Below are 18,110 nucleotides of genomic sequence, written 5' to 3'. Positions count from 1 at the left end.
ATCTAACAGGACTGCTAAACACCTTGGGCTTAACCGACATTGATTTTATTTTTAACCTCTGTAAAGTTAAACGTTAATCATTCACTCTCATTTTGTCTGATTATTTAGTTACACATTATAAATCACCAAGGTCTCACTAGACAGGGTTACTAAAGGTGCCTTTACTACCACTGTTTATATTTATTGGCCATGTAAATCATTATGCTTTTATATTTAAACTTTTTTTTTCGATCCCTATCCAGACAGGATCGTAGTAAATGCATCTAATTTCTAGAATTTGTGAAGATTACGAAGGAAACCAGCAGAAAGTCTTTTCGTGCAGCCTGACAATATATTATATGCTTAAATCCTTGCAAGCACATTATTTCTTACACACTCAGGTGTGTACACAGCCCTGCTGAGGTCTATGAGGTGTTAGATTATCGAAGCTCTGTGGGGTGGCATTCAAAGCCCTGTTTGTATGGTGTGGGTGTGTATGTGTTTCTGAGTGTCTGTGTTCTGTTCACGGCTGAAATATAAGCCTGCGTCTGTAATGCACTGCCTATTAGACTGAGGCAGTTTTGCACTGTCAGGTCTTATTAGAGCAGCCACACTGCCTCTAAGAAGCTGCCTGGTCTTTTTAGTGAATCTTTATTCATGCTCATTTCCTCGTTTATAGTTCAATCCTTTAAACATCCTAACCAGTTTAGAAATAGATGAACTTGTAGAAGGAGGTCTTTATGGAGCATTTTCCCGATTCTTTCTACAAGAATGCACAGGCAAATCTGTGCATGTTGTTTTTGCAGAAGAAGCCTAGAAGTGTTTTTGTCAGCTAATCAGACTGATGTATTGATTTTAGTCTGTTTGTATTGAAATGATGTAGAATTAGGGGATGAGATAAATGAGGTAAAAAAAATAATGTCATTGTTTACATTGCATGGTTGTCTGCAGACAGATTAGAATTTCTGTTCCTCTGTGCATGCTGAAGAGGTTTCAGAGATGGAACTGTGCCATCTTTTCTTTTCTCAATGCTCCCTGGGGAGTGTAATACATTCCAGCACATTCTCTCTGTTCTCTCTCTCTCTATCTCTCTCTCTCGCTCTCTCTCTCTCTCTCTCTCTCTCTTCTCATATTCCTGGTTCATCCGTTCCCTCCCTCTCCATACAACTCCCTCCACCCCTTTGCACTCTGCCTCCCTCCCTCCCTTGTTTCCTTCCTCCCTCCCTCTTTGCGGGTGAGGCTGCAGTAGTGGGCAGAAGATGCCCTCGTGTGTCACAGGGCAGCGGGGTGGCTGTCGAGGGCAATTGCGCATCTCTGACAGGAGACGGGACTTGGCTGCTCGTGTCCCGTCTCACTCCTGCTGCTGCTGCTGCTGCTATCTTTTTCAGGGCTGCTCTTTATCCTCGGCCTCCTCCTCCTCCACGGGCAGCCGGACCCGCAGCTGCTCCCTACTCCCTCATCCCGCTCCATCTTGCTCCTCCACTGCCACCCAGAGGCAAAACCTCCCGCATGGGCACGGGACCCCGAGCTCCATCATCACCATCACCCACCACAAATCACCCACGAGTGGGCACCGGGCCTGCAGCCACAATCCTGCCCGTCTGCACCATGTCAAAGAGGTAGGGTACGCAATCTGTAATGCCAGGGTAGATATATAACCCCAAAAAGTTTATTTTTATTTCATCTTTCTTTCTTTCTTTTTCTTTCTTTCTTTCTTTCTTTCTTTCTTTCTTTCTTTCTTTCTTTCTTTCTTTCTTTCTTTCTTTCTTTCTTTCTTTCTTTCTTTCTTAAATGTTTTTTTTTTATTTTATGACAATGGTTAAATTTTTTTAGTTTGCTATAGATATAAAATATATTTCAAAATTAAGCTTATAAGAGTTTGACAGTTGACATAAAAGTTAAAGAAACTGAAAAAACAAAATGGTGATTTTTGTCCCTGGCGCATTTCCTCCTCCATCTCTTATTTGAGCTCATGCCTGTGCATACACCCAAGCCTGTCAAATGATTTTACGTCTATTTCCATAAATGCATTTCTATTACTGACAAGAGTTATTTTCTAAACTCAAAAGAGATCAACTGAACATGGGGGTTAGAGGTGTCTCCATAGTTTGACGTATTATTGGTGTTGTTATGGATTGCAGGTTCTAAGGTGTTAAGTGTTCCTTTAACTCCTTCTTAAGATTCATGCTAGTGCAGTTTTTCAGTGCGTGGTGTGCATTAGCCACATTCCCTATAGAACTCTTCAATCTTGGCGGGTGTGCGACTGATGCGTCAGCATCCAGAAGTGGCTGCTCAGCAGAAAGCCGGTGTCTTCACATTGTTTTGACGTTGTTGCAGCAATACTTCACTCTTTCATTTTTATGAGAGAAAGGCCATGGTGAATGTGCACTTAAACTGTATGCCTTAACTGAGGCTATAATCATTTATAATTTATATTATGTTAACAAATTAAGTTTTGTTATCAGTTATTTTTATTTATTTATTTAATGAAATTGAGTTAATATTAATTTTTACTAATTTAAATAATGCATTTCTATTGTAAATAAGGTGTGATGTAGTTCAGTTACAATTATGTATGGACATATAAGTGACACAACTTATTTGAAACCAGACAGACCGGCCACTTTAATGGGAAACCTTGTACAGCTGTTCATTTATGCAGAAATCCAGTCAGACAATCACGTGATCACGTGCACGTCATCAGTGCAATACGTCTTGCAGATTGATTAATTTCTAATCTTTAACCTCTGCACCTCTGCTCACTGTAGCCTCAGATTTGAATTCTTGTCTGACAGAAATGGATGGAAATGTGGTTTGCTGCTGTTGTCCCATCCACCTCAATCTTTGATGTGCTATTCATTCTAAATCGCTATTCTACTCACCCCAGTTGTGAAGAGTGGATATTTGGATTACTGTAGCTTTTCTGTCAACTCCAACCAGTCTGCCCGTTCTCTTTTGACCTCTCTCTCATCAACATGATGCTTTCAACAATTTCTACCATACAGTATGAACACTAGAGACTGCTGTGTTTGAAAATCTCAGATATCCTCCAACCAGCATGTCTGGTACCGAAGACTATGCCACAATCAATATCAGTGAGATAAACATTTCCACACTCTGATATTTGATATAAACATTTTATGCATTGGGTGCAATATTATGCGCAGAGTCCTGCTGTAATACGATTGGCTGTTTGGATACCTGCATTAATCGAACCTGAGATCTAGCTGTTCCTATTAAAGCAGGCAGTGAGGGTATAACTATAAATGAATTCAGATTAAAACGCATCATTGGTCACTATGCTAATCTGGCTGGACTCATTTTCAACTCTCCAGATCAGCTAAATAAAAATGCAAAGCAACTTACAGTACCCAAGTACTGTTTTCCAACAGGTATAAGTCAATTAAATATAATATTTAAAAAGGGAATTATGTCTTAACATTTAGCTGTATCATTCAGTATCATTCAGGATCTTAGTGCACTGCATAACTGTATTATGAACAGTTTTTGCCTTGTTATGTACACACCTAAAATTAACCCCGTAAATTCCATGTTTTGACCCACTAATGACACATGACCTGATTTCTCCATCTATTCTCTTCTGTCTTCCCTCTCTATTGTCCATTTCTTTCAAATTAGTGCTGGCATTTGTAGTATTGATCAACTGTCATGCTTTGAGCAATTTACCAATAGTGAAAGTCCGAAAAATGATCCACAAAATAATGAAGAACAACTTTCTGTATCTGTAACATAGCATGTAACAAGTGTTTCATACAGTCTAGTACCGGAATAAAATATTTATTTCTAAATAGTTTGCTTAAAGTCAACAACCATCCAAACCACACCATGTCTCTTTAACATTACAGACAGAAATTGAGTAATCAGACTTTTTGTCTTTTAGCAAATATACTAATGCTCATGTGTATAACAGTGTCAGTGGATCACCGGGGTGGGGACAGTTTGTCACATTGAGGTGGGGACAGTTTCCACTGCTTTGCCATATCAGATTACTAACCACCATCATGGTGTGTGTGTGTGTGTACTGTAGTGTGCAATTCAGAGTTTTTATCTTAAGTATGTTTGTTTCCTTCATTACAAGCTGTTCTTCTTTATACGGTTTTGGCTTTTTGGTCTCCATTTTCTGACTCATTGCACAGTCCAAGTTATGCCAGTTCACAATTTGCTTAAAAACATAAAACGAGACAGCATGACAGTAAATAAACAGCATATTTGTGTTTAATGTGCTTTGCCATGTTGGTGTAATGAGTGTCATTACTGTGCCAACACTTTGATCTTTCATATTTAAAACAACATAGGACATTATCATTTTAATAACCACAAAAAGATCAAACACAGCTTCATATTTAGCCATATATGAGATGGCTTCCCTACAAAGCTGGAGAGGATTGAAACACTGGACATTTGTTCCGTAAGATAGATGTCTCAACATCCTTCATGGGCTCAACATAGTCTAAGATAGATGTCTCAACATCCTTCATGGGCTCAACATAGTCTAAGATAGATAGCTCAACATCCTTCATGGGCTCAACATAGTCTAAGATAGATGTCTCAACATCCTTCATGGGCTCAACATAGTCTAAGATAGATAGCTCAACATCCTTCATGGGCTCAACATAGTCTAAGATAGATAGCTCAACATCCTTCATGGGCTCAACATAGTCTAAGATAGATAGCTCAACATCCTTCATGGGCTCAACATAGTCTAAGATAGATAGCTCAACATCCTTCATGGGCTCAACATAGTCTAAGATAGATAGCTCAACATCCTTCATGGGCTCAACATAGTCTAAGATAGATAGCTCAACATCCTTCATGGGCTCAACATAGTCTAAGATAGATGTCTCAACATCCTTCATGGGCTCAACATAGTCTAAGATAGATAGCTCAACATCCTTCATGGGCTCAACATAGTCTAAGATAGATAGCTCAACATCCTTCATGGGCTCAACATAGTCTAAGATAGATAGCTCAACATCCTTCATGGGCTCAACATAGTCTAAGATAGATAGCTCAACATCCTTCATGGGCTCAACATAGTCTAAGATAGATGGCTCAACATCCTTTATAGGCTACAAATAAAGGAAGTGTACTAACGTTGTTTATAAATTACAGTATTTTAAAAAAAAAAACATTTTACAGGGCTCAACAGAGCTCCCAAAGCAACATGTACAGCATGCTGACATTCAGACATTTTCTTTAGGACCTTTTAATCTCTGTCAAAAAATTTTTTAAAAAGTTTTAAGTAAATGAAACAGACAGTTATATAATGAAATAATTCCGTCAACAAGTTAGGCCAAAGGCAGCCAGAATGAAAATCATTTAAACCAGCCAAAGCGCTAATGTTCACTTCAGAGGAACTGCTTCAGCAGCCTGTTCCGAAATGCTCTGCTGGGTTTTCAGTTAAATACTTAAACACAGTAAGCAATGCTAGCACGAGATCTTATCATGTACAGTGAGATATTGACAGGGGATGAGGATGTAAATGTAGCTCTGAAAATGAAGAATTTATGCCCAAGATGCAGTGAAGCTGTTTTGGCAGCTCGGGGAGACTCAAGACTTGATTTGAAAGACTTAAGTTGTTTTCTTTGTTTAAGTTGAAGTGCCAGTTCATAAAATCGTTATTTTTTTTTTTTCATGCTCGTCATTGGCAAAAATAAAACGTAATTGTCCAGCCAGGATGGTATAGTCATTGTGCCTGTTTATGCTGGGTAAAAATATCCAAGTTGCTGTATCATATCAGAGCTGTTGCAGAAGAATGTATTTTGTACCTGGACAAAAATGAGTAAAAAATCAGACTCATGAATCATTAATGGAGTGGTTGCAAGCATAAACCTGTGAAGGGTTTGCTCCCTGTCCAGGGTGTACTCCACTATGTGCCCCAAGTCCCCTGGGATGGACTCCAGGTTTCCTGTGACCCTGTATAGGATAATTTCTACAGAAACTGGATGGATGGATAAATGGATGGATGGATGGATGAAAGCATACAGATGTGTGACAAATTAAAGGAAAACTAGTAGTAGCAGTGTTATTCTGTGGGGACATTTCCTAGGTATGGGTTTGGTTCAGCTGTTCCTTTAGAATGAAGGCTTACCTGAAATGAGTGTTATTTTGAATAATGATCTATGATTAAACATTTTTACCCTGAAGGGAGAGCTGTCTTCCAGGATGATAATATTCCCATGCCCAGGGCATGAGGGCTCACTGAATAGTTGATGAGGATGAAAATATTGTAAATCATATGCGTTGGCTCTTACATTTATCAGAACCCAGTTGAACACCTATGGGAGACTTTGGAAAAATGTGTTAGACAGCACTTTTTACCACCATCTTCATTAAAACATCTAATGAAAAACCTTTTTTTGGTGATCCTGCTAGTACAACAGCTTATGGAATAAATGTTACTCATTGTGTCATGTTTTTTTTTCTATCTTACCAATCTTTGTATCATACACATCACTTGAGGTTCACAAACCCTTCTGTAGCCAAGGACTAAATCAATAGAACACATTAGATCTGGGCTGATTTTAGTGCTTGGACCCCTAAATGTTTCCACAATTTTTCTAAATAAAAATAAAATAAATCACATAACTGGCCCTCCCTGGGGGTGTCTGGACCATGCTTTGCAACACTGCTGTCAGAACTGCAACCATACATAACATGAATAAAGTGGAAAATGTTAGTATTAACATGTTTTATTGAGTGAACCACACAGCTTGCATACATAGCCACTATCGGTTTAGAGAAGCAAAGATATTTAAATAATCAAAAAATATTTTTTAAGTCATCACATTTAGTTTTTTGCAAGTTGGGGGTACAGACGATGCCTGCCTAAAGTTAACAACTTACAGACATCACCAGATGCTCAGTATGTTTCATGGCGTTGCTTTGAATTGTAGCTATTCATTTCCTGTGGCTTTGGCATTGTGGCTCTTTACACTTCAGAAATAATCCTGCTGTTGCTGTCAGTCAGTAAACACAAGGGAATTGCTTTTAACTGCACACCTTTTTTTTTTTTTTACTTGCACATGCCACCAAGTTACATAGACCACGGTTCCTTTTTACCACAATCTTCTCATCCCATACAGTACCTATATTTGGTTAATGTTTATTTTAATCTTATTTGTTATACTTTTGACACTAGAACACAGACTGCTTGCTGATTGGATAAAAATGGCTGTTGTGTTTTTTTGTATTTCTGAATGAACAGTCATTTATGACCTGTGGAAATGAAATTATCAGGCTAACCAACACACCCAGTGTCATAATGTGTTTATTGTTTTTGTCGTCAAACTTTAAGCTATTCTGGTACCCAGGGCTATGCTTGATCTGTTGCTTTGGATATAGACTAGCATTTATCCACTGTCTTTGTTTGGCTCTGGCAGGTCATCCTACAACAAATCGGATGTGTAACAGCTTCAGGCATGTTGTATCAGCTCTGCTTTGGGTATTTCAGTGAGTCAGACTGACTGACAGGTGGAACTTGGTCTGGTTGGTTCTGTGATGATATGCTTCACATACACGGCTCATTGCCTTAATGTAGGAATATGTCCTTTTCTCTGAAATTGAACCCTGAAATCAGTGCAGCTGAAAACGATGTGGAGTCTAAACGACAATAATAAAAAAAAACACCTTACTGCTATCTCCAGCAGCCAGGAGATGAGCAGCCTTTGACCTTTTCTATCAGGAATAATTGACTGTTCAGAGTCCATGTTATTTGGCCAAGAAAGCTCTTTCTTATTCTTGAAACCTTTAAAATATAAGTCTGTAACTGACAGTTCGGAGGAAAGACACGTTATTTACAAGCAACTAAACATATATATAAGAAGATTTAGACTAAAATATTCAATGAAAATGTAAAAGTTGTATCTTCCTTGACAAACAGGCATAGTTGGCTGAACTTTAAGTTTGACTTTCCTGTGAGATATTTTATGGCATTGTCAAATATTTCTTATGCAACTCGGATATTTTGCAGGTGTTTATATACTATATTTGTATTTTTGTGCTATACTTATGTTAGTAAAAAAAAAAAAAAACCCTCGTCATCACGATTTAATCCACCTGGCCATCAAATAAATGCACACTTACTTTGTTTAGCCTGTTTTAAACTATCCACACATGCACAGTGCTGGCTCAATGATTAAGGCTCTTACTCTTAAGGTTACTGAACAGAATGTTGGGGTTCAAGCCTAAACACTGCCAAGTTGCCACTTTTGGGTCCTTACACAAGGCCCTTAACCCCCTCTGCTCCAGGAGTGCTGTATCATCTTTGAAAACAGCTTCGTAATAAACTTAGATATGTGAAGAAATGAATTTCACTGTGCTGTAATGTATAATGTGTCAAAATAAGATTCTTATTGACTAAAATAAAGCTTCTTATTGACTACCAGCTTAGGGATAGTTTGGCTAGAACCATAATTAACCATAGGAAACATGTATGATTCTCATTTCTGTTTGACAATTACCATAGCGACCCACAGCATAGGGATATTAAAGTGAGAGCCAATAAAGTATAGGAAGTAAACTGTAGGAGCATTTTAAATAAGCAGCTATTGTTTTAAGATAAGATGCCACCTCCCATCTCACTAGCATGTTATTTTAATCTTTTTTTTCTCCAGCGGCTCTTGAACAACTGTATTTTATTTTGCTGCCTTTTAGTGCTATTAATGTGGATAGATTTGACTATGGTAGCCTAGATCATGTGTTAAATAATTAAATGGCAAATCCCGAATAGCGCCACTAGTTCTGCTACTATTTGGCATCCATGCACAGTGTAAGTTACACTTGTCAGCTTAATTGTACAGATCAAGCAGTGATTTTATTAAAAATATTCACTTTTCCTTCCTGAAACTAATAACTGGATACTCCTCTGCCTTAACCCAAGTTTTTATGGCTCAACATCTGAGGATCATAGAATTGTATAATAAAACTGTATATAATTCCAAACTATCTTGCAGTATGCAGTCAGTAAGTAACTGCACTGTGTTATTTATGTTTGAACCTTGTGTGTAACTTGTTGCTGTTGTCTCTCAGCCTGAAAATCCCCTAATGTCTTAATGTCAGCGAAGCCGCCAATTGTTAGGATTCAATTAGGCAAAAGAGCTGTGATTCCTGTATGAATGTCCCAGTAGTCTAAAATAATCCTAATCTAAAATTGAGGCGGACATTCTGCAGATTAGAATTGGACAATTGATTGCGCTGGACCACAGAGCAACACAGTGAGAACTGTGACACTGTGTAATTACTGACTGCACAGTGTGTGCCATGTTCACACTGCAGCATTTACAGAGAACGATAAGAGGCTTCCTGAGGCACCTAACGGAGCTACACTTGGCAGCCGGGGTCAAAGATCAAATGAATGTGAGTAAAAGAGAGCAAATGCTCATCTCATGGTTGCTGGAGATATAACAGCTCCTTATTTCCCATTAGACTTGACCTTTTCCTAGCTGCGTTTGTCTTAATGCTTCATTTCAGCACGGAAAATGGGTGGGGATGGAGGGGTAGGCGTGACGTGCACATACTTTCCTCTCTAGCTACTGTGTGTTGTAGTTCTGGTACATTTTAGCTTTTTATTTTGCTCTGCACTACTGTATCAAGTCATAGCTAGTTTGTGTTTGCATGATTTCAGTTGAGACTGCTAGTATGCAGACATGGTTAACATTATTTGCTGTACAGAACAAATATGCAGGTTATAATAATTTTCTGTGCCAGTGGCATAGAAAGAGATCTAATAGAGAACAATCCTCTTACCTTGTGTGTGTGTGTGAGAGAGAGAGAGAGAAAGAGAGAGTCTGATCATGTGTCTTGTTACAGCCACTGTGTCTAGTTACAGCCACTGCCATGGACTTTTCAAAGAGAGATTTCGAACATAGAGAGAGAGAGAGAAAAAAAATGTATTGAGTGAAAGAGCACATTGAGATGAAGGGGAAAACAGGAGACTATTTTGGAATGAAAGAGAGTGGTTTTCTGTGTACTCTGTCTACCTTTTGTCCTCTTATGTGTCCATAAAGCTGGTAAAAGCAGAATAATAACACACTATAAGCAATTTTGCTGGGTTCAGACTGAGCTCCAAATGCAGCCACATTTTCCCAAACACATCAGTCGAGAATGGCTTTTAGTTACAAACATGCAACATGCACTTGGAATAGATTACGCTTTCTGGAGCTATGATCATAACTTCTGAAGCCTCAGACAAAAAAGAACTGGAGCACACAGACAAAGAGAGAATATTAAAGTGTATGAATTTTTAATGCAAGATGAATTATGAAATTCTAGGCACAGCACAGCACAGCACAGCACAATCCTTCCACATTATAACACTCCAAGAAAAAAGGGACATAATTCCATATAGCCAAAATGTTTTAAAGGTGAAAATGATTTAGAGCAGAGCTTGTGGTTGTCTTGGTTTTTAATATGGTACTTGTGATATGGTTTCAAGTTTCCAATCAGTAATTTTTGGTGGAGGCGGAAATCTGATTTCATCATTTCTTCAGCCAAAGCACTTAAGATATAGAAATATATAAATAAGACAGAACTTTATTACTCCTGAAGGAAATTCTTTTGCCTGAGACTGCTTCAGATTACACAAGAGAAATAAAAATAAGTGAAATATTCTGTGTATACCAAATGTATACAAAATTTGAAAAATGGTGCTAGGGAACTAAGACCATATTGCACATAGTATTATATTAACATATATATATATATATATATATATATATATATATATATATATATATATATATATATATAGTAAATATTGTGACTTGGGATAGTGCATATTGTAATACTGTCACTGTTCATTGTGTCAGCTCTGCACATGGTGCACATGTGCTTAGGTTACACATGGTGCTTAGGTCAGAATGAGTACTGAATACTGAGCAATGGATTTTAACATGCTGGACTTTATATCTGCTAAATAAGATCAAAAAATGAATATAGATAGATCATAATTACAGTTTTCATTTCCTAACATGTACATCTATATGTGTTAAACAGCTTAGAGCAAGTTATCTTTGCTGGAAGACTATCCAATATTTTGTTGAGTATTGGAACAGAGATGTAAGTAAATAACATAATATTTAGCTGTATATTCCTTGATTGCAATAACTGCATCAAGCTGGTGACCTACTAATATCATTAAACCACTGCATTCTTCTTTTGCGATGCTTTCCCAGGCTTGTTGTTTGTTTTGGAGGGATTTAGTGTTGTTTTTTTTTCAGGAGGTGAAATACATTTTCAGTTGGATTAAGGTCTGGTGATTGGCTTGACCAGTCTAAAACCTTCCATTCCATCTCTCAAGTGAAGTGTTTTGTTGGGTTGGCAGTGTGTTTTGGGTAATTTTCTTGCTTCTTGATGTAGATCCTTCCAATTAGATTGGATACAATTCTCTTAAACTGGATACAGTTGGCAGATGGAATGTTTCCATAGACTGCTGAATTTATTCTGCTGCTCCCATCATGAGTTCTATCATTAATAAAGATTAGTGAGTTCATTCTAAAAGCAGCCATGCAAACTCAAACTCTCTCCAGTAAGAAGCAGCCATGTAAGCCCACTACCTCCACAAATGCTGTACCAATGAGCATGTATGTTTTGGATCATAAGTGATCACTTTGGTAGAAGTTATTCTTGGTTCCAAGATTTTTGTGGGTACTTTTTTACAAATTGAAATCTGACCTTCTGATACTTGCTGCTGGTGGGTAGATTGCATCTTGTAATATGGCCTATTATATCTCTGCTCTTGAAGTCTTCTTTGAACAGTGGATTGTGATAACTTGGTGTTGGTAGTGTCACTGACTCTTGTTTTTGGGTTTTTCCTTATAATCTTTCTGTCATCAACTGCTGTTGTTTTCTTGGCTGTCCTGGGTCATGCCTGGATGTTAGTATCAGTGTATTGGCTATGCCCAGTTTCTGATCGATTTTCCCTCTTTTCTCAGCTTCAGCATGGCTTGCTTTTCTCACACAGACAGCTCTCTGGCATTCATGTGGGTTTATATTTTCAGCAATTACAGTCTTCACAGGTGAAATCCAGGGGCTTAAACCAGGAGTAGACATTCATAGCTATTAATTGTTTAAACAGTCAGTGTAACAGGACACACCTGGGCAATATCTGGACATGAAAGCTGAAATTCTGCTCTGTTGTCTTATATTCATCATTTGATCTCAAACTGTAATATGTATACTTATTTAAAAAACCTGGGGATGGGTTGATGGTGTTAGGGAAATATGATGATGGTTGGGGTAGAGCAAGTGGGGACAAAATGGGAATGTGTTGTGGAAAGAAGAGTCAGAATGTGGACTGTGTTGGGTCAAGTGGGGACAGGGTGGGATGGTGTTTGGACATGCAAGGACAATGTGAAAATGCTGTTAGGGCATGCACAGACAGGATGAGTATCATCTTGGGGCATGCATGGATGGGATGGGGATGTTGTTGGGGCAAGCTGGGTCAGGATGAGAGCTGTGTGAGGGTAGTCAGGAATGGGGTGAGGATCGTATTACATCATGCATATGTGGGATGAGGATGGTGTTGGGGCATGCAGGGATGGGATAAGGATGGTGTTGGGGCATGCAGGAATGGGATAAGGATGGTGTTGGGGCATGCAGGAATGGGATAAGGATGGTGTTGGGGCATGCAGGAATGGGATAAGGATGGTGTTGGGGCATGCAGGAATGGGATAAGGATGGTGTTGGGGCATGTAGGAATTGAATGAAGATGGTGTTGGGGCATGCAGGAATGGGATGAGGATGGTGTTGGGGCATGTAGGAATGGGTTGAGGACCGTGTTGGGGCATGTAGGAATGGGTTGAGGATGGTGTTGGGGCATGTAGGAATGGGTTGAGGACCGTGTTGGGGCATGCAGGAATGGGATGAGGATGGTGTTGGGGCATGTAGGAATGGGTTGAGGACCGTGTTGGGGCATGCAGGATCAGGATAAGGACTGAGTTGGGGCATGCAGGAATGGGATAAGGATGGTGTTGGGGCATGCAGGAATGGGATGAGGATGGTGTTGGGGCATGCAGGAATGGGATAAGGACTGTGTTGGGGCATGCAGGAATGGGGTGAGGATGGTGTTGGGGCATGCAGGAATGGGATAAGGACTGTGTTGGGGCATGTAGGAATGGGATGAGGATGGTGTTGTGAAATGCAAGGATGGGATGGGGACAGCATTGGGACGAGTGGGGATAGGATGTGGATGGACATGGTAGATGCAGGGATGGGTTGAGGTTGTTTTTTGGGCATGCAGGGATGAGTTGAGGATGGTGTAGGTTGCTCAGTGTTTCTGGGGTAGATTCAGAGCCACTGCCCTGCCTGATTAGGATAAATCACTTACTGTAGATGAATAAATAAATTAATTTGTTGTTCATTATAGTGAGTTTAAAAGGATCATGCTGTTGAGATATAATGTACGTGTCAATAGTGAATGTTTGTGGGAACAGTCTCTCATATGTCTGTTACTAAAAATTCAGTCTAGTTTTGTTAAAAGCTAAGAAAAGAGAAAGGGAAGAAAGAAATAAGAAAAAAGTGACAGAGAGATGATTATGGTGTGTGTGTTTGTGAGTTTATAAGAGAAAGTGACAGAGGAATACAGAGCGAGCTGATGTGTGGGTGTTTTGGTGCGAGTTGCTTCCTCTTTGAGCGGCCCACAGTAATGAGTCACCACCTTGCGATCCTCCTCAGCTGTCTGTCCCATTTGTAATAGAGGAGCTTCATATCTACAGCACATCAAATAAGCGGACATCATTACTCGGTTTGTGACAAGCTTTAAAATAGATGACAAGTGCACAAGCCAACTCCTGCCAAATTCACACCACCCACATTACAGTTCGGCTTCCCGATAAAATCCTCTGCTGTGCTGATGCTAGCGGGTCTGCATTATAACCACATAAAGGACATGATGCACTGTCATTTATTCCCCCTGACTCAAATGTTACTGAAAGATGCTCCACAGATTGAACTGGGCCTCTGTTACTGTGAGAATATGGGGATTGACTTTAATCCAGATTTGTTTCACTCTGCTGAGATTATAAGTGTTTCTCATCAAACTACAGCAGTATGGCATGTATTCAAACCTCTTCAGATTGGATTAATATGTTGCACTGTTCCTGTAATTCGGGAAATCTGCTATAATAATGTCCAATAAGTGTTCTCAGGTTCGACAAGCACTTGAAAGCTGTTGCATAAGGACACAAGCACTCATAGTTTGCTGAACATAAGGTTGTGTCATTGAAAAGGTCATTTAATAGCTCCAGCTACTGCATTCTAATAAGCTTGTATTGTTGTATATGAGGTGTACTGCTCTAATTACTGGAATTAATTGAGATTGTGATTAGTGTAAAAGGTCCTGACAGTTCCGTTGCACTAATATAAGGGGTATTCAACGAAATATGAAAATGTCCAGTTACTTAAAATTCTTGTTACTGTATAAGCAAGTAACATTACTAAAATGGTGGAAAGAGTTTTCTTTTAAATGCTTAACCATCAGTGATCCATTCATGGCTGTAAAGAAGGCAGTGTGAAGTATATGTTATATGCTTCATATTATTCATGATTTCAATTTTGACTTGAATTTTGGACAGTGGTGTGTATGTGTGTTGAGATCGGGGAATAAATGCATACTTTTCCATCAGGTCATCTTTAAATATTATGTTTTCATCATTATCTTGTTTTCAAAAGCCATGTCTTCACTTTATTATAAAGGGTGCATGATAAAAATCTATAAAAGTGTGTGAAAAATAATTTTCTTATGTGCACAAATGCATGTGATTGCCCTGACACAGGATCTGCTGCATAAGCTTCATTGGCTCTCTGTACTCTTAACATATTGAGTTGTTTGAAAAATAATTGGTGTCAGATCACTTTAAAATTATAGCTTGAACCTTGTTTGAACATAGCTTTTAAGCATGGTTCTGTCCAAGACTTTTTTTTAGTTTTCTAAAAGTATTGTTTGGTACTCAGGTCATGTCTCAGGCTGAGGGCCAGCAGAAGAACCTGCTGCACTCCATTGAGTCTCTGCCGAGCCGTGGGCCTCTCTCCTCACTCGATCCTGACCTGCTGCTTCTCAAGGCTACGTCTGCAGCCACGCTAAGCTGTCTAGGAGAGTGCCTAAGCATCCTTCAGCACAATGTCACCCAGGCAGCCCGCAACATCACCACACACACACCAGGGCTGAACACAGGTGAGTTACAGCGTGATCTGATCTGTTAGGACACAGTGGCGTAGATCAGTACAGGAGGAAATGATGACAGGAGTTTTGTTGATTCACTGTGGATCTAGACTGACATATTACAGGGCATGGTCGAGACTTATTGTGACAAGTAAATAATTTGACTGGAATTGGTGTGTCACTCAAATATAGAGCAATTTTCAAAAGTAAAGTCAATGTTATATAACAGAGACTGAAAATTAAAATTACATTAAAATTTGGTGGTTCTGGTTGCAGGTTTCTAGGTTTTTTTCAACCAGAAAAGAACTGTTTCTGCTTTTTTACCTTAAAATTCCTTAATTGTTATGAGAAAATAACTGAAGTTTGGGCACAAAACAATATCCAAAGCACATAAGAGTAAAGCATTGTCTTTTACCAGTATTGACCAGGCCTCACCCAACACTGCCTTATCTCCTCTTTACTATTCTTTAACTCTAACCCAAGAGTCTTTATCCAAAGGTCTGGCTATGTAACACAAACTAGATTTCACCCTGAACTCTGGATCGAAATTCACAGTACTCCACTCTTTTAATGTTCCACAATCACTTACATGTCATTTAGATGCAGACCACAGTACAAACTGCCTGATGGCTATTATTTACATTCACAGTTACACTTACAGAGACACTGACATTTACATTTACATTTATGGCATTTGACAGTTGTACAGTACTTATCCAGAGTGGCTTACAGAAGTGATTTTGAAGGCTCTTATCAATAAATACACTGTGGCCTAGTGAACCAGACTCAAACTAAGAATACCATCAAGTCTAGTAATTATTCATACTTATTGTCTGTTAGTTCAGATTTGTTAGGGATTTAAATCAGCTGCTTCATGCTGTCCGATTCTAAAAAAAAAAGGCACCTTATGACTTTATAAATATATGATTTGTAAATAAATGCAGTAACGTAGAAAGTAGTGATCAAAAATATAAGGTCAAAGAAAAATTGAAGTTGAATACAAAACGATAAAAATCAGTCTTAGCTAGTGTAACACTAACTGTGCTTTGTCACTTTCTACCTCTGGTTGAGGGCTGGGGGAGACTCATTAGCATTCAATGGCTTTAATTTTCCTTCTAGAATCCAACAATCACAGACTGCTCCTTTAATATCAGATCATTTTGAACAAAGGTGTTAAATTAACTGGAATATAGAACAAAGCAAAAACCTCCAAAAAGTCTCTTGCTTGCAGTCATCGCTCCCAAATTCCTGAGCTGATTGTAAAATAGCTATTGCTTTGCTTGACAGTGAATTGGTGTAAATGTGTGTGTGTGTCTGTGTGTGTGTGTGTGTGTTTAGACAGCAATTCAGGCTGGTCGGGGGCAAAACCTACAACAGATGAACCAGTGGAGAATGGATCAGTGATGGGCCTTTCTAACTCTACCACTAACAGAGCATCCCCATCTCCTGCACACAGGAGCAACAAGGAAGTGCACAAAGGTTCTGAGGTACATGCGCACACACACACACATACAAAAAAAAATAAAAAATCACAGAAGAGTCTATAGTAAGGTCACTAGCATATGTTGAGCTCTAGTTGTAGTGGCTATGTATAAAAAGTCAAAGCTGCCTAAAAATGACACACTCCAGGGTTCTGTGCGTTTCCTGCCGAACTCGTCTGGCACAGGAAGCTCTAATTGGATGTGCTCTAGTTTTCTGACAGGTAACTGAGGCTCTGCAACAACCCTATCTGAGGGGGGATGAGTCACTCGGTCCCTTTTGGGAACCTTTGCTCTTCCTACATCTCTGTCATCTGCCTGCCTGCTTTTAGAATTAGGCCACAATTACTGGTGCTTCATGATATGTGTATGTTTGTGAGCATGTGTGTGCCTGAAGGGATGGAAATGATGTTGTGCTGCTTAATGTGTCATTAAAAGCACTCCCTGTAAAGACAACGTGCACTCAGCACTCAGGATAGTGAACAGAACCAAAGCTATGATATTTAATGAATAAGATACCATTAATCTCATCACTAATATTGCATTCATGTCAAATTTCATGTCAATCTGTGGAATGAAATCCAGCACGTTGCTCACACTATTCAGGATAACATTGCACTGGTTTCCAGTAACATGCTTGAGTGTGTTAAGTGTGAGAGGATATATAACCGGTTGGATGTTGCCATGTTTAGCTGAAACACGCTGTGCTTATGGTGGAGCATGCGGCCATCCCTGGCACTCTGCCTACACAGACAGTGAAATATGCTGATAGGCCTCAGCACTTAGAGCTACTGAAATGAGTAACATCAATCCAGACTGTCCTTCTTGGAGCCCAGCTGGAGTGTGTAGCTGATCACGGCGGCTGAGGACCGACAAACCATCTTTTAAAGCACAAGATCATTCAGCCAGCTCAGATTAACTGTCCAGAAAAGCATTTATGGTTTTCTGTCATCATAAACCTGCAACGTTACAGCTGAATGCAGTTCCAGTCTATATTTTTTCCTGTTACATTATGTAAGATTAAATTTTAAAATTTTATGCAATCTGTTTATTAGATGATCTGACGAATAATATTATTCAACGGAATGTGAAAATATGGCATTCTTATATATGTCATTTAAAAAAAGTTATTAAAAATAATATTTTACACACTGCTTGTATTATAGAAGTAGATATTACTCCAAGTACTGCTAGTAAGCTAATGCCTGGGTTATACTACATGAATTTACTTCACTTCACGCCCTGATACTGTTGAGCTCGTTTTAACTGATTTTACTGACTATGACTCTGCTCTTGAAATCTGCAGAATAGGACAAACCTGTAGTGTGTGAGGGGCGAAGGCACTATCTTGTTAATTGACCAAACTCTCTGCACGTAATCTGATAGTATTTTCTGGTCAATAACTAGTCTCGTGTAGCCAGACCTTCAGACTAACGGCAGAAGGTCTGGACTCCATAGCAGTTTTTATTACC

General features: G+C 39.1%; 1 protein-coding gene across 1 annotated transcript in view; it reads left to right on the top strand.

Annotated features, from left to right (window-relative positions):
• The window catches only part of osbpl10b (oxysterol binding protein-like 10b), a 49,849-nt gene that overhangs the window by 5,431 nt on the left and 26,308 nt on the right, over positions 1-18,110 (top strand). Inside the window, exons 4-6 of the mRNA XM_058399609.1 lie at positions 1,368-1,598; positions 14,953-15,172; positions 16,499-16,647. Coding sequence (XP_058255592.1) covers positions 1,368-1,598; positions 14,953-15,172; positions 16,499-16,647 — 600 coding nt within the window. The remainder of the gene's footprint in view (positions 1-1,367; positions 1,599-14,952; positions 15,173-16,498; positions 16,648-18,110) is intronic.

Source organism: Hemibagrus wyckioides, linkage group LG01, assembly GCF_019097595.1.
Source record: "Hemibagrus wyckioides isolate EC202008001 linkage group LG01, SWU_Hwy_1.0, whole genome shotgun sequence".
In the NCBI taxonomy this organism is placed as follows: Eukaryota; Metazoa; Chordata; class Actinopteri; order Siluriformes; family Bagridae; genus Hemibagrus; species Hemibagrus wyckioides.
Note: the sequence above shows the minus strand (reverse complement) of the source record. Positions and strands in the feature narration are given on the sequence as shown.